Below are 17,451 nucleotides of genomic sequence, written 5' to 3' on the forward strand. Positions count from 1 at the left end.
TTATATACCGCTCAAAACATGTTTAAAATTAAAAAAAAATCACTGTTATTCATTTTTGTTAACAATAATATTGTAACTTAACAGAAAAACAACTCATAAATTTAAAATTTTATAATAAATGGGACTTTTCGACAAGCGGAGCTCAGCGTATTTTTAGCGATTATATTGAAGCCGATACACAGTCTGAGTTCCCTGAGCCGATATGTATTTTAAAATACTAATAATATGGAGTTGGTTTTAGTTTCAGTTGAGTATGAAACTTTTGTCGCATACGCACGCCAAACGATCTATATAGTATTCCAAATACTAGCAAGTATTTTGGAACAAGTTTATATACTAAGTATTTTTTATACTGGTAGTAAGTATACTTAGTCTTCAAAATCGACCAGTTTTCCCATCTCTAATTGTTATGTAAAAATATCTCCTAATTTTGTTAATAAATTAAATATTGATGAACAGTAAAAGATTTAAATAAACTACATTTACTTTAAGCTCAATGATCTGTGGCGCATTAAAAACTTGGTTACCATAAATTTAATCTACCTTTTTTCCAAAGAATAGTTTTTAGGAATAGAACCGTCAACATGCTGGCATATTGACTTATATATTATGTTAAACATAGTTACACACCTACCTGTATATTTTTTCTTAAGAGTTTTCTCAATCACCTAACTGCTAATGTCAGGTCCAAAATAATCTCATTTGTTTTCATATCCAGAGGTATTGAATTGCGAAAAATATATTTGGAAATAGTGTAATATATATAACAAATTCAAACATAAAAGTTTTGCTTGTACCGAGCAGTTTAAATTTCTATATTAAGCCGCGTTGACACGGTCCAAGTACGATCCAAGTAGACTTGGATAGGAATAATTAGTATGAAGATGTCTCATTCAAGTGACAGCTTCATATTATTTATTCCTATCCAAATAAACTTGGATGGCACCTGATCCAAGTACACTTGGACCGAGTGCCATCCAAGCGAACTCGTATGTGACATCTTCATACTAATTACTCCTATCCAAGCTACTTGGACCGCGTCCTACTCATCCAAGTTAACTTGGATAGGAATAAATAGTATGGAGCTGTCACTTGGATCGTACTTGGACCGTGTCAACGCGGCTTTACTCTAAATTGACTGTATGGTTCAATTTGACATTTTTTCATAATTTCAATTTAAAAAAAAAATGCTCAATGGGTGAAAAGGCAGGGTTCGTAGTATAAGCCATAGATTTTTTATCTCGTAGAGTAGCATCCCAACCCTGCTGAATCGTGTGCAGACGGATTAGAAATCATTTCTCTGCAATGTGCATTCGTATGATAAAATATCTCTACAGTTTTGGTAACAAATCTAACTATTACTGTGCTAGCAGAATTTTTGTATACCTTATTTTATTCTCCAAACATAATTTTTCTATTTTTGTTATTAATTAAATTATTAAATTTAAATTTTTTATAAAAAAATGTGACAATACTCTTTAAGTATAGACTGTTATGTGTACCTAACATTTTTGTTTGTAATTTGATCTCAACGCTCAAATAAACATTTTTTCACTTTAAAATCATGTGTTTTATTATGTATTCTCATAACTCCACTACAATCAAAGAATGTAAGAAGAGTTAGCTGATGTTAACAGTACCAAAATCTGTTTTGTAGTTTAGATTAGAAAATAATGAAACTCGCCAGCAGTGAGAAATATGATTTGCTCTAAATTTTATGTAGGGCAAGGAATTCTTTTCACAAAAAAAAAACAAAAATTTATTGTTATCTTTTTATTGGACAAGTTTGTATTATTTAAAATAAAAATATCCATCTATGGATATACACAAGATGGTTTATGACAGAATCTTTGAATCACTGAAACAATTTCACGTGAAAATTAAAAATAATTGGATTATTGGTTAATGGTTAATGGGCATAAAATACAAATGATTTATGAATGTCACTGGCCAACAAAAAAATTTTCAACTGCATAATAAAATATAAGAATTTTGTACTTTTGTAAAATGACCGGTTTAAGTAACCGAAATTTCACCTTTCAGCATTATCAGCCCCAAGAGATATTCCTCAACTTACGATTATAACGCCTGTACATGTGCATGGATTTACTTGCACCAATAATAAGCGCTATAATATATAGCGCGATAATAACTTTTTAATATTAATACTATCGACCGAAGGTACTTGATGGAATTTGAATTTAAATTCTAATGGATTTAAGTTTTGTACTATTCCATTTGATTCGTTTTTTGCGACCCGGGTTTTGCCTTTCGGCATCTTCAGGCACTGTGTACACTCACCAAAAGGCAAACACACACTGACTGTCAGTCACAACAGGTTGCAAAAAAAGACTCAAATGGAATAGTACAAAACTTAAATCCATTAGAAATATCTTTTTACATGTAAAAGTGCCTTTATGGTACTATTTGACAGATCGTGATAATCAGTTAACCTCAAAATGAGTCTCTGCGTGTGGTGGTTCATTTTCTTACCGGCAGATTCGCCACTATCCTTCTACTGCGCAGGTGCGGATATCGTACAGTCCAATTATCATGTGAAAATTCAGAAGCTTCTGAAGTTTTTTGATACATGTGTGCAATTTTGCAATTTGCACGTTAATACATGTTTAAACATGCATTTTTTTGTTATGGCCGCGATAATACGTTTTGTCGGCAGTAAATCCATGCACGTGTAAACGGGGTATTAGGTTACATTCCTACACTTTTGTTATATTAACCCAATGCTTACGGGCCGCACAAAATTGTGTTTTTGCTAATTGCTTTTCAAATGCAAATTAACACGTTAATTAAAAAATTAATTAAAAGAGCCCGTAAACATTGGGTTAAGTTGAGTTAGTCATAAATCGAGTTTCATACATAATTTAAAAAATCTTTTTGACACACCTTCAATCAATAACAGTTTTATTTTAGTCAAATAAAAATATTTTTCGGCCGTAAGTCTTAAACGTCAAGTTAACGAGATTGATTACTTCTATTGTTAGTTAATTCGGCCCCACTCTGGCCTAGTTGGTAAAGCAGGCCATCTGTGAAGCCGTAGGTCCGATCCCGACAACTTTTGATAGAAGACAAAACGACAGGAAGAAGAATTTTATTCAGTGAGTGTAATTATGTCATGAAAGTATAAAAAATGTTAAAAAGGCTCCAGTGGGTCACAGACATTATTTTGTCAATTGATATCTATTGCTTTACTGTCTCGTAATAATTTCCTATTGTCTGCTCTTGTAGAGTTCCATATGTGTACTGTTCGTTTCATTGTTTATTATCATTTCGACATAAAAGTATTTACCTAAGTTATAGTATTATACTATAAATATATAAACTTTGTATCATATCATACAAAACATTTCCTTATTTAGGGACTGATGTACATATCTGCTTCCCTGGCCATAGGAATCAACCTCTAATTTTTGTCAAGAGTATAGGCAAACCAACGTTGTAGACGCAAAGCACACTGAAATTTGATTTGACACCAACATGGCCATAAATCATAATGTTGCAAGTCTCTTCCGTACACATATCCCCAACGCCAACCTCCAGAATATTTTTTATCTATTATGGTTTATTTTAGGCAGGTTCAATTGAATTTTAAAAACTAACCAATACAATCTGCAAAGTTTAGTGTGCTCTATTTATGTCAAATTTCCACAGCCTACCTCCACACTTTGTCACTGCAATATCTGTACAGTCGAACTTGGTTATTACGAGGAAGATGGGACTGACTGAATTTGCTCGTTATAAGCTTTACTCGTTATATCAGAGAATAGGTATTTTTAAATGAGCGGTCACATAACACAAAAAGTTGAAAATAAAAAATCTGAAAACCATTGTAAAAATCCCCGAAACAAGCATGGCATTCATAACTACAAAAGAGAAGTTGTTTATTGTAATGAACGCTGGTAAGTACCTACTGACTTCACAAACCTCGGATTTTTTTACTTATTTCAACCATATGCGTGGATACTTTTTCAATATTGTTGGCGAAAACACCAATTAGGTAGGTTAACTAGTGCCATAAACGTAATGCGATCCCGGCGGCATCCTGTCCGGTCGGATTTTATTGCTTAGGGTCGAAATGTTTTTAAACGACCGACACATCAACAGTTAAGAAAATGTTTGATAATATTTTAGCTCAGTATATCCGATATGTTGCTCGTTACAACAGTGAATAAATGTATGGAGAAAATCATAAACTAAAATGTCAACGAATGTTTCCTCATTACATCCAAGATCTCACTACTTATATCCGTGATCGTAATAACCGAGTTCGAGTGTATATATAACCCGGGTTTTGTGACTGGTTCTCCGCCGTCGCTCGCTGCCATCTGTCAGTGAGCGCAGTGTTGCCAACCGAACTATAATTATAGTAACATTTTCGTCAATTCGATGAAAAAAAGACAGCTGAATTAAAAAATGGCGACTGACAGATAAAGACGGCGGAGGACCAGTCAAAGGCACCTATAACCCCACTAACCCAAAGATACATACACCAGTCCCCTTTTTTAATGATTTATATACTTAGATACAGTCAACTTTCTAGCCAGAACATCCTCTGCAACCGCAATGGACACACTCCACAATCCTTCCTTCTTCCAGTTTACTCTTGGGTACCCGGCAAATACAATTCGTTCCAAAATTCGTATCCCTAGTTTGTATACAACGCAGGCAACACAGATTTTCATAACCTAACTTTTTCCATTTGGCTATCAGATTTCCGTCGGCGATTTTCTCATTCAGGCAATACTCGTATAATTCCCTGCTGATTGCTTTTCTTCGATAGAACAGATCGTAAATGTATCGAGATTTCTGGTAGTGAATCTTGAATATGGGCCACAGCGATTCCTGTTTTCTTTTCCCTTCGTGTGGTTCGGTCTCCGCTAAAATTGAAAAAATATATGCAATAGGTATATCGTAATCAGTTATATACAACCTCATCCCTGAAAATAATCATTCAGCATAAAACGGTAATGAAATACCAATATCACAGATTTGCCGCCATCGAAATGTTTGTATTTAGAATAAAAAAAAATTACCTTCGCGCATTTTTTGCTCCAACTCTTCCAACGTAGGTTCGATTAGCTCCCATCCTTCTGGTGGGGCTTTACGGCTTCTACGTACTTTTGGCATTTTGTACGGTCGTTTATTGCAAGAATTACAGTCGACAAATCGAATATTTGTTTGGTATTTTTCTACAAAGGCCGCAAACGTCAAAGTCAAAGTCAAACGAGGAGCTGTCAAGTTTGTCTAATTACATTGTAAAATGTAAACATAGACAATAAAGTTTCTGTCCGAAAATGATGAGAATACTAGAACATAGTAAAAGCCTGATCAAAGAGGTCCAATCTCTTTGCTCATGCTACATTTTACTGCAGCATTATTTATTGCAAAATTGTCCATTCAAAGAGATTGGATCTCTTTGAATCATATAGATTTTAAAGGCAGCTTTGAAGGTGTCTTAATATTGATTTGTTATTAATTTAATCGTCATTAAATTTAATGATATTATAGAACATTCATATCAGACTTTACCAATCTACCGCTGTAAAATTAATAGTTAGGTTTAATTTTATTTCATTATTATATAGGTGCCTACCAAAGAGATTGAGGAGGAGTCCAATCTCTTTGGTGCCTACTAACACAAATTTATTATAAATTCAAATTCAAATTTATTTGAATGAACATAGCAAATTATAAATTCAAAGCGTTCAGGACATGACATAAAATAAGTGTTAATCATTTAAAAAAATTAAAATACCGAGAAGTGCGAGTTAATAATACAATAGGTAATAAAATAAGAAAAGAAATAAAATAAAATAACAAAGTGAAAGTAGATTTAAGCACATAGAGTGAACTTTGATAGACCCTATCTTAAAAACTTATAAAACAACGTCCACCTAAATTCACTCTCACGTAAGTGGAATATATCAATATCCGAAGTAATTTCATTAAACATGGTTATTGCCCTCCCAATTGGCATTACTAATGGCAGGTTGGTTCTGCACCGTGGGAGAACAAACAACGGATGCCCTCGACACACAAGCCAACACCACCAAGAATGGCAGAGTTAACATTTACGCCGCGTATAAGTCTGAAAAAATATGAACCTAGCTAAATAAAGATCCATTCTAAATTTTAAGCTACAGTATGTAAGCATCCCTAAGAGAAAATCAGTCGGATAGAGCCACGGATAATATCCATACAGCCGAAAATAAAGGAGTCTCAAAAATTTCTTTTGGACTCTCTCCACGATAAGGCCGTACTTTAACTGATGCGGGGCCCAAACGATAGGCCCACTCTCAAGTCTGCTTCTAACTAATGAGTTATAGAGAATTTTTAGTACCGTAACATCCGAAAAAGCCCGGAAGTACGCAAGACAAAGCCCAACATCTTTAGCGCCTTTTTACAAATGGTATCTATATGACCACTAAACGTCAGTTTACTGTCAAACGTAATTCCATGATCTCTTACAGATGATATTCGCGAGAGAACTCTGCCATGCATCGAATACTGGAAAAACAATACTCGTGAGGCTTTAGTAAACGATAAAACATTGCATTTATCAATATTGAAGTCCAGTTTGTTACGCCTGCCCCAATCTAATATATTATTTATATCAAGTTGAAGTTGACTACAATCGTCCAAGGTGACAACTTCCATGAAGAGTTTCAAGTCATCAGCAAACAACAAAAACATAGCATTTTTAATTACCAATGCTACGACTATGTCATTTATAAAAATTGTGAACAGCAATGGCCCCAAGTTTGAGCCCTGAGGCACACCAGAAAATATTTCAAATGTCTGTGACTGATAAAGGCCGTACCTACGATACGAATTGTTGACGATTCTTAAAATAACTCCCGAATAACCTGAGAAATCGATCAGACAATCCAATTAGTTGGAGTTTTTCCATTAGAATATCGTGATCGACTCTGTCAAATGCCTTCGAGAAATCATTGTAAGAACAGTCAACCTGGCTGCCCTTATTTAGTACTGACGACATATAATCAGTAAATATCATCAGGTTTGTTTCCGTTGAACGGCCTGCTCTAAATCCATGCTGCTCATTCATTATAAATGAGAAAGGAGAGATCATGCTGTGCATGATCATCTCAAGAACTTTTGCTGGTGCAGAGAGAACAGCTACCGGCCTATAGTTTTCCACTGATGACACCGTACCACTCTTATGAATTGGAGTACCTAACCTTCGACATCTTCCATAATTCCGGAAAGATACCCGTCTCCATTGTCAGGTTAAATTAATATGCAAGTGGGCCCTTGACAAAGTCAATACAGCCTTTTTAAAAAAACGTTGGGACATTATCCGGTCCCAAAGAGCGCGTATTCTTAAGTTTGTTAATAAATCTAAACACGTCACCCTCATCAATTGGGAAGATGTCAACGGATTGGGCACCGCATGATCGTTTTCTTGACGTTGAGGCGACATCCAGATTCGAAATACTACTAGCGTAGACGGACCTGAAATGACGCTTCTGCCATTCTATGTCGAGTCACTTCTTCGCCCTTCCAAGGCATTGAATTTGCAAATCCACCATCCTTTCTTAATGATTTTATATAATCCCAAAACGATTTAGGATTTTCGTGAATGCAATCATTTACAGATTCCATATACGTTCGTATTTCGTCGTTCCATAATGATGGTATTGATAGAAAAGACAAAACTTACCCACATTGGCACATAAATTAAAAGTACGTGTAGTAACTAGTTTGACAGCACCATTATTTAAAAAAATATTATTTTGTGTCAAGTAGTTAATGTTGTGCATCATGATATTATTATGTGTAACACAAATTAAAATAATTAACAAACACTTTTTGTTTATGAATTGATCTGAATTTAGCAAATAAATTAAAATTTATATTCAAAATTATTATGTGAAAGGTCTTCGAAAAATATTTTTAACAGCTGATGTCTGTGGCACAGACACAGAGAGCTGTCAAAAATTTGTGGATTAGCGACGATTAGGTGCAGATTTTATTTTTTTATAAATATGCGTTTAAGATTAAATATTAGTGTAAGTAGGTAGTTTACATGTTAAATATAATATAGTATTAGCATTTTACGACGCGTAGCGAGCGATTAACATCGAGGGAATCGCAAAAAAATGAGTTCAAAAGACAAAGAAAACAAATCTCTACAAGACAAGTTGAGGCAATGGTTTCGAATCGGGAAAAGTGGCACAGGTAAGAAAGATGGACATAAATATTCATATTTAACGCTTATTTCTCCACGATATTTAATTAAATCGCCTAATAAATACTTGATCCTGTATTATCCTGGATATTCTGAGTGTATTTCTCGCAAATTGTTTTCAGGGAGTTTGATAGAGAGAGTCGATTTCGTACTCACTGCAGAACTCGAAAAAGAATTAAGCCCCGAAACTCCTTTACCGCAGAGATTAAAAGGCATCAAAGACCTTTGTGATATTGTAGCTACGAAACACTTAGAAGATGTAAGTACATATGTATCATTGTTTCTACCCATTGAAAATTAGAATCCGATTGTTCGGATGTTACGTTTACAATGCTAATTTCTTAATTTACAATGTATTTATTGACATTATTCATTAATGACAGTAACTAAGGTCTGTGAAAATGAAAGGGCATATTCAAATTTAAGGACTTATTGCCCTGTCTACGGTTGGAATTTTTTTCATTCGCTAGATGAACGCATTCAAGTACATGCATAGCCTGCGCATTGTCTGTCTCAAACGAGTTTCAAAATGGTCATTTTTCGTGATGAAAGTGCTAGCACATGCAGATGGACATCTTTTTAACATCACGTCGGTGTTGCCAACAGAATGATACTGCGAAAAATGTGTAATACGGGGGGTCCTCATTATCTAAGGGTAATTGGGATGGAAAAAATTCGTCTTAAAGCGAATCTGCTTAAAACAGTGACCAAAAGTACTTTTCCGACCATGTCCGATCCCAATAAGAGCATATGGGCCTCCACGGAGTGGAGGTTTATATTAACGGATTTTGTTTTTACGAGAAATGGATCTCAGCCACTTGCTCAACCTATTAGGTCCATACTCTCACTCACACAAATTGAAAAATAATATGTGTACTTGTCAGATCCAGGATTCGAACCTGGGACCCACAACGCTATAGGTTGATGCTTAAGCTGCCCAGCCAAATGGATTTAATTGGGACACGTTAAGAAAAGAAAAAGACGTGAGCAAGACAGAAATAGCGTAGGAGTGTGGGATTGAAAGATTGAAAGTGACAGTTGACGACTGTGAGCTATTGCGCTTGGGTTTTTATTCTTTTTTTTACATTTTTCTGCAAATTCGTAACTGTGGGGACTCAGATAATTAATACTCGGATAATGAGGACGCCCTGTAGTATATTATACTATAATGTTATGCTAAATAAGCCAAAAATACTAAATATGTTCTGTGTAGTTTTTTCAAAATATTATATTTTTCTCTTAGTATTAAAATCAGCATTATAAAAATACTGCTTCCCGTGAAAAATTTAAAACTATTTGACGTTCAAGTGTAGACAGTTAATGCTGTGCGTAACACGCTTTCAACCTAAAGCATGCGCAAAACTACTTGCTGTTAAAACCAGAATTAAAAAGTTGAAGTGAAGTGGAAGATGTAGACATGGTAATCAGAAAGATCTTTGGACCAACCTTTGAAAATGGAGTATGGCAGTGCTGATTTAATTACGAACTGCACAGTGTCTGCAGTAAGCTGGATATCGTGATATAATGATCCAAAGATTCTACTGTGGTTGTTCATCCTTATGTCGTGTTGCCATGTGTCGATTTTCTGTCGACTGTCATTCAACATACAGTTGAATGACAGTTGTAAGTAAATTGGAGCCGTATTTCAACCAGGTTGATCAACTTGTAAGTTGAATTCAAGAAGCAACAGTGAATTATTATTCGAGTCAACTGGTTGCATAGAGTAACCAAGGTGATGACAACTTGTATCGACACGTCAAAATTGTTTATTTTAATTCACGCCATCTTGATTACGACTATCGGTTCAACTCGAATTGATACGTGAGAACATACCATTCGATTTCTTATTCAACATTCAACAGACAGTAAGTTGTATGACAAAAATTACCACATGTGAACGCGACATTAGATATATAGAGAGTTTGAGCAAAGCATCAGAAACAAAGCCAGAGAAACATTGACGCACTGGAAGATGACAACTCTGTAACTGGACGGAGTAGAAAAGGACCTCCAGACACTCAGTGACTCCATCTGGTGTTCCAGGACAATGCAGAGAAGATGATGGGGAGCAATTTTGTAGGTAGCTAGGGCCCACACTAGGCTGTAGTGCCATTAATAATAATACTAATAATTATGACCTATAGTCATGGCATTGTCTGGCTACTAATAGATACACTTGAAATGTTGTTCAGCAAACGGCAGTGGAAAAGCTGTGGCTATGTACGGCAGACCTGCTGCAGCCGGAGCAGACGAAGGAGTGCCGTCATCTGCTCCTGCTGTTCCTCCGCTGCCTCATCCAGGGCCAGTACGACCTGTTAACCATCATGCGGGGGCAGTTCTTCCGAGTGGTCAAAGAGCATGACCTGCCTGAGGACGTGCAACCGCGCCTCGAACTCCTGCAGACGCTCACCGATAACGGCAAAAACATCTCCTGCTTCGAAGGAGAGGTAATTATTTTCTTCACACATTTTATAAACATGCCAGCATCTATGGCTCAACACTTAATCAAACTCTGTACCTGAGAGCCAGATGACCTTAAGTCCAAAAAGAATATTTGTGAAAATATAAAAACTGTTTAAGTAATTAATTTATTATGTTTTTATACAAATTCTCATGTTTTTTGTATCCTGACACGGATGAAAAACGACTGACAGAACGTGTTTGCCGGAATTTTTTTATTCTTTCACTGGAATTAGTTACATGCGGTCTCTTGTATGTTTGATTAAAATGGGCAAATCTTTATAATGTGGACTCTTTAATAGCGATGTTTGCATGGTGTGGACATACAATAAGTTTGAAATAAATGTTTGTGCACCTGCATTTGTGTAGTAACAAAAGTTTACAAACAATTATTGTATGTAAAAGCATCTCAATATTGTTACTCATTTAGTTTTTATATCATCCTAGATTCTTAATAATACTTCCGTTTCAATTTTCAGATAGGAAAATTTATATTGCAATGGATGCCGACGGTGACGAATCCGGATTTAACTGAAAAATTTCTTTCGTTTCTTGTTAACCTCATAAAATTTAATGCAGCCGCCTGTCTCTCTGAAGAAGTTATCGTTGGTTTCGTCAAGTGAGTATTTACCTTCAATTACTTAAAGGTATTATTAAATTCTTAGAGGTTAGGCAGACACTTACAATGTCATCTGATTTACATTCTCTGAACAATATAAGATTGACATCTCCCGCAGAAACTATTCTTAACTGTTAACACGGTAACACTATTCCTTTATTTTTATTGGTTCAAATTAACACAGAAGCAATTCCATACACAAGGTGGTTATCTATCATAATTGGTAATTCGTAACATGCCGAAAATTTAAGTTGGTACGCCTGTTGTGTGAAATATATTTCGTATTTGTGAAGCTCGGTCAAATTCGGATATGCTCATGCAGGCATATCTATAGTTTTTCCACCCGATTCCCGATATTTTGCATTGAAATGTAAAACAAGAATTGAACATATTATCAATACTACCTGCAATTTTATTAGTCATTGCGACTCAATATTTGATAGCTCGCAGGGAACTATAAATTGAGGCAGCGGCCATGACCCGTGACGTGGATTATTTTTCAAAATAATCACATCTCAATTATCAATATTTATTTATTTATTTATTTATTTAAGAAAACATAATATTGTGGACATAACAAATCTAAATTCAAGACGTACACAACACTATAACAAATATTACAAGAGAGAAGAAGAGAATATAGGAAATAATAATAATAACAAAAAAATAAAATAAAATGAAAACACATACCTACTCTATCTCACTCTAAAAGTTAACACAGCCAAAAGAGGGGGTGTTAACCCTTTCAAAGCGTCAAGAATACCGCTTTAATACAATAGAGCGCGTCATGATTTCAAGTATTGATAAATCACAATAAATGTCAGTCAAACATGTACAAATACAGTCATCAAAAATATTTTAAGGGTTCAACGGTGATTATGAACAGTCGTAATATTTTTAACGATCTTAAAAATTAACATTCGTGCCCTGATTATGATAAAGAATGACGAACAAGCCGCGTTATACAAAAAGCGTGTGACTTACGTTTCAGTCGCCATTTTGTTGACGTGTCGGCTCCGGACGAGTGCGTCGATGACAGAATGATGTTCAACACTTCTAAGTTAATGCAAACGTAATCCCAGACCACTTAATAAATTATGAGAAATCCTTTTTTACACCCCACTTGATAATATTAATGGTTTATTTTGATAACATGACACATAATCCACATAGTTTCGAATGTTATTAATATATAAATTTCAACATCGTCTGAGATGTAGGTATGTCATTTTAGTATTTTTGAAACACTTACATATTTTAATAGTTCACCTTTTCATGGTATTCTCTAAAGCACGGATACACGCATAATGGCACGTTACACTCGGAACACATGTATCTGGAATATTTTTTGGTTTTCGGTTTTTTTTTTGTATTCGCACAAAGATGACAAACTCTGCAAGGATTTATCCGTTTATTTGCGGGAGGAATTATGTCCGGCATATGCTTTGCCATCGCTCTAGCTGATAAGCGCAGTGGATGGTCGATGGGTTGCTGTGCGCGGGATGTGGCTGGAACTTGATATTTTTCAAATATTTGCCTGATTACTTTTAACTGAAAATTAGCTAGACCTGTTTTTTTGCCTGTGATAGTACTAAACAGAATATATGAATTTAATAAAAACAGATCTATGATATGGAAAGCCACCTTTTTGTACCATTTTATTGATTTACGCATACAACTTAGTGTATTTAACATCATATCAGCTTTATCCACAGATCCCATACATTTGTTATATTGGATAACACATGTAGCTTTCAGTATAGGCTCTCCGGTCTGCCTATTGAATTTTCCTGTGGGTGTAAATGAATCATTGTGCTATGTGGTCAACATATGGACTTGGCGCCCGTCGTGCCATTTTATAGCCAATAGCGAGCTACTATTTTTTGACTCCACTTCTCCTTTCTTGAGCTTCCTAAATGTTGGCATATTTCTTCGATTTTTTCGGACTGTTCTGCAAGCATTTTTTTTTTTATCGTGAAGATGTTTAAATAAGCCTGGGCTTGAATACCAGTTGTCAGTCCACATAGTATGACCTTTACCGAAATATTCGTTCATTAATGTCGTTGCCACAGCTCCCGAAATGCCAAGTCCTTGCTCATCGACAATATCTGTTCCTTCCCCGCAATATATTATGAAATCTAATATGTAACCAGTCATCACATCGCAAAGAACGAACATTTTTATGCCGAAACGGTGGCGTTTTGAAGCAATCTACTGTTTAAACAGCAATCTACCTTTGAAAACAATTATGCTTTCGTCGATGCATAAGTTCTCGTGCGGCATCATTGTTTTTTTGAATATTTCTCGGCAGTGGTCGATCAGAATTTTAATTTTATGTAATTTATCTCCAGGAATTTGAGTATTGGGATCCGAAAAGTGCAACATCCTCAAAAGCAAAGTATATCTGTCTCGGCATTATTTTTCCGAACATTTGGCTGGATAAGAGTGGATCGGTTGACCAATGTTCCTCTATTGTGATGTGACGATTTCTAGTCATCAACATACTTACAGCAAAAAAAATGTACATTTCCGGGACGTCTGTGTTGACCCACTTATGCATTCGTGATTTCGGCGATGGTTCTTGTCTTCTAATGTCTTCTGTATAATAGTTATTTGTTTCGATTACGATTCTGTCCATTATATTTGAATTCAAAAAATGCTCAAAAAAATCTATTTCTTTAGAGCTATCTGATAAATTTGTGTGCGGTCAGCTCAGTCAAATTCGTGAACAACTGGTATGAAAGGTTCAGTAGTCCACGAAGACAGATCGTCAACATTACGATTTACATTTAAATTAGAGGCGGCGGCAGTAGCACTTTCTGATGGGGCACTGGAAGTATCTGAATCATCGTAGTAGTAGTCATTTTCACTCAACTCATAATCTGAATCAGGATCATGAATTGCTTCTCCCATTTCATCTCTCAAATTAGCAGGGATATCCATTTTAAAATAATCACAAAATATCGAACACACAATATGCTATCACAAAATGTTTTTAATTTTTCCGATACAGAAATTTTCAATTGTGTGAAAATGTTTATTCACTTAACATATCTTTTCTTTATAAATGACTGATAACTAAGGTTAATAAACAACTTTTGTCCGTTTTACCTAATAGTATAATCAGAAAATAGTATTTAAAAATGTTAATCAACAATAAACAAAGAGAAATATTAAATCGCGGACTCTTATATTTAAATTACACCTTGTTCAAATTATTTTCCGAAACTATTAAATCTCGGATAATATACTAGCAGATAGACGAATGAATGCAATCTCCAAAAGCATTCCTTTTGTAAAATGTTTTGTAAATTCACTTTGATCAATGTAACTTTCGAATATTCTATTTAACAGTTAATGCACCAAATAGTTTTTCAATCACTAAAAAACAAAATAACATATTATATCGCAGAATTCGTATCCCTACAAACGCGTCAGTCAAATGTCTTCGGCGCACATGCACTAAGAAGCGATAAGACACTATATACCCGGCAAGTTTGAATTGGCCCGATGACTGATATTTTTTTATCCATGACACGCTCCCGAAAAATATTTATTTAAATTAGATAGAACAAAAGTTTAGGCTATCCATTGACAGATGTCAAGAGAAGGATGATTTCTGAATAAATTAAATAAATATTAGAATTTTTCGCGCCTGGCCGAAAGCAGTACTAGGCAAACGAAAATCGAAATGACTTTAGTCAGCTGACGCGCGGATGACTTGCGCGTATAGGCTGACTAAAGTCAGTTGCCGCGTTAGAAAAGTTAAAAGATAGCACTTTTGACAGTTAACTTCTTGTGATAATTAACTGCCTGAATACATAAAGTGATATAAGTATGCGATTTGGGTGTTAAGTGATATGTCAGAATAGCCTCGCAGGGGTACAAGTACTTCAATTTATAAGTTGCATTATTATATTCCTAATACGTATTTTCTTTTGTTTAACAGTAATAGTTGCTATTTATGCTGTTACTCGTCCGAATCGCAAGTGGTGTTTGGCTGCCTGCAAGTCCTGGACGCCGTCGTCTGCTACACCATGCTACCTCACGAAGCGCTGCAGACCTTCATATCCGCTCTGTGCAGAACGGTCAATGTTGAGAAATATTGCCAGCAGAGTTGGAAGGTTTGTTTTCACCATCAACAACACACATATATTATTTTATTTTAATGGAATTAAGAAGTAATTATAGTATTATTACAAGCAGTGGCGGCCGGTGGTCTTCAGAATAGCATTTTCTGGTAGTGCGCAAAAACACTTAACGGATGTTACCTGCATCCGTTAATTGTTTTTGCATTTAGTGTTTATATATTATATTATATGAGATTGCTGTTTCTGATAGTAGAGGGTTAATGAAATGGAGAATGATTTAAAATAAATAAATCACTGTTTATGTTTTTTCCGCTTCATATGCAATTATTCAGCCAAATATGAAAACGTCGTAAAACGTATGGGTCATGGTAGATCACTTTGTTAAATTCTTTAAATTTATCTTTCTCATTTTTATTAATTATTTATGTGAAATTATAAAATGAATTAGCATCAGGTGGGTAATATTTGAGGCGCCGAGCGCCAAAGGAGCTCAAGCACCATTTAACAAAAGTGCTACAAAATGGCCGACAAGTTTTCAGTGAATTTATTTTTTAAATTTTAAACTTGTATGTTGAAATGGACAATTATTTTCTAAGCAAAGCAAATTTAAAAAAATCAAAGTATTATTTGCAATTATATTTAATGAAAAATATCTACTGGATTCCAAAAAAAATGGTGTTTGAGCCTCTTTGGCATATAGAAAAATGAAAAAAGGTGGCACTTGATACTTTTTTTTGTTGCATAAGCTTCTGTGGCATTAACATTTTCAAACTCAAATAATGGCGTTAATTTAAAAAAATAAATCATTTAAAAAAATGTTTTAATGTAGGGGTTTGGATAGCAATAAAAAAACATTTTGATGTAAACAAATTTTATTATGCCAAATAAACACTGAAAAAATGGTCAAATTTGTTATGATTGTTACATGAGTTTGTTTGGCATAAAATTTGCCTTATAATATTAATTACGTTTTTGCCATTACAGCAATGATTTCAAAGCTTTTGGATGGTTTTTTTTGTAATAACCGTCTATATACCCAATATTATTAATAATACTAAATCAAATCGTTACCCCAAACTGGCCAAAATAACAAAATCATTATTCAAATTTAGCACCATCATTTTTTCTCAAGGATTCGGCTGATTTTTTAAATACTTTTTTTAGTGTATATCAATCGTAATTGGATATAAAACAAGATGAAATTAGAAATAAGAGTTATTTTCGTTCATGGAAGTAAAAGTTTAGTGGACATAATTACTAAAATGACGTTAATAACCATATTTCAAAAGTATTCTAAAATATTTTAAACAACAGCGTATGTGAATGAAAAACGGATAAAACATGTTAAACTTACCGCGATTTTCCTCATTTACAGGTTTAACACACATTGAAACTATTTTTCTAATCCTTCTTGAGCTCATTTTTAGTTTTTTTCACTGTTGAGAACGTATATTCAATAAGACAAATCTGACAGCTGTTTTGGTCTCGCGCTCTCCATAGTAAAATGGCGGATAAGCTTCTGTGGCGTGCCGACATAACAACCAAAACAATTATGCCACATAAAATAAATCTCTATTGTAAAATATCTATAATTATTTGAGCGATAAGACTTTGTGGCATGATACATATCGATTTATAGAAAAAACCTACATTCAAATGTCAAAAATCGTAAAGTTGGCGCTTGAGCTCCTTTGGCACTCGGCGCCTCATTTATATTGTAAATCACGCTTCATTCAAAATCCGTTTATTTCTAATGTATTTATGTTATTAAACAAAATTTTCTCTTATATTATTGTTCTTATTTAATTTTCAGCTACGACCTACTACTCATGTATTGCCGTTGTTTTTTTATTATATTGAATGTATTTGAGGGGCCTAGAAACAAATACGAAATATTTATTTAGAAATAAATAAATCGAATATACTACTTACGTATTACATTGCATAGATAGACCTCATTTTAAGAATCTATAAAATAATGTCCACCTAAACTTAATTTCATGCAAATGAAATAGATATACTAATACCTGAAGCTATTTGGTCCAACACAG

The 17,451-nt window shown here is 34.5% G+C and overlaps 2 protein-coding genes across 2 annotated transcripts in view; one reads left to right on the forward strand and one right to left on the reverse strand.

The window, feature by feature from the left end:
* Positions 1-1,778: 1,778 nt before the first annotated feature.
* Positions 1,779-5,243, reverse strand: l(1)10Bb (BUD31-like protein). The gene is made up of 2 exons (XM_085949591.1): positions 5,052-5,243; positions 1,779-4,895 (listed from the first exon to the last, which is right to left on the reverse strand). Exons 1-2 carry the CDS (start codon positions 5,143-5,145, stop codon positions 4,555-4,557), a joined length of 435 nt encoding a protein of 144 aa, XP_085805717.1. The 5' UTR covers positions 5,146-5,243; the 3' UTR covers positions 1,779-4,554.
* Positions 5,244-7,959: 2,716 nt separating this feature from the next.
* The window catches only part of gig (TSC complex subunit tuberin), a 48,900-nt gene continuing 39,408 nt past the window's right edge, over positions 7,960-17,451 (forward strand). Inside the window, exons 1-5 of the mRNA XM_085950042.1 lie at positions 7,960-8,220; positions 8,353-8,489; positions 10,423-10,677; positions 11,170-11,309; positions 15,259-15,433. Coding sequence (XP_085806168.1) covers positions 8,142-8,220; positions 8,353-8,489; positions 10,423-10,677; positions 11,170-11,309; positions 15,259-15,433 — 786 coding nt within the window. The 5' untranslated portion in view covers positions 7,960-8,141. The remainder of the gene's footprint in view (positions 8,221-8,352; positions 8,490-10,422; positions 10,678-11,169; positions 11,310-15,258; positions 15,434-17,451) is intronic.

Source organism: Rhyacophila brunnea, unplaced genomic scaffold, assembly GCF_057557595.1.
Source record: "Rhyacophila brunnea isolate RB1 unplaced genomic scaffold, BYU_Rbru_1.0 scaffold_22, whole genome shotgun sequence".
Classification (NCBI taxonomy): domain Eukaryota; kingdom Metazoa; phylum Arthropoda; class Insecta; order Trichoptera; family Rhyacophilidae; genus Rhyacophila; species Rhyacophila brunnea.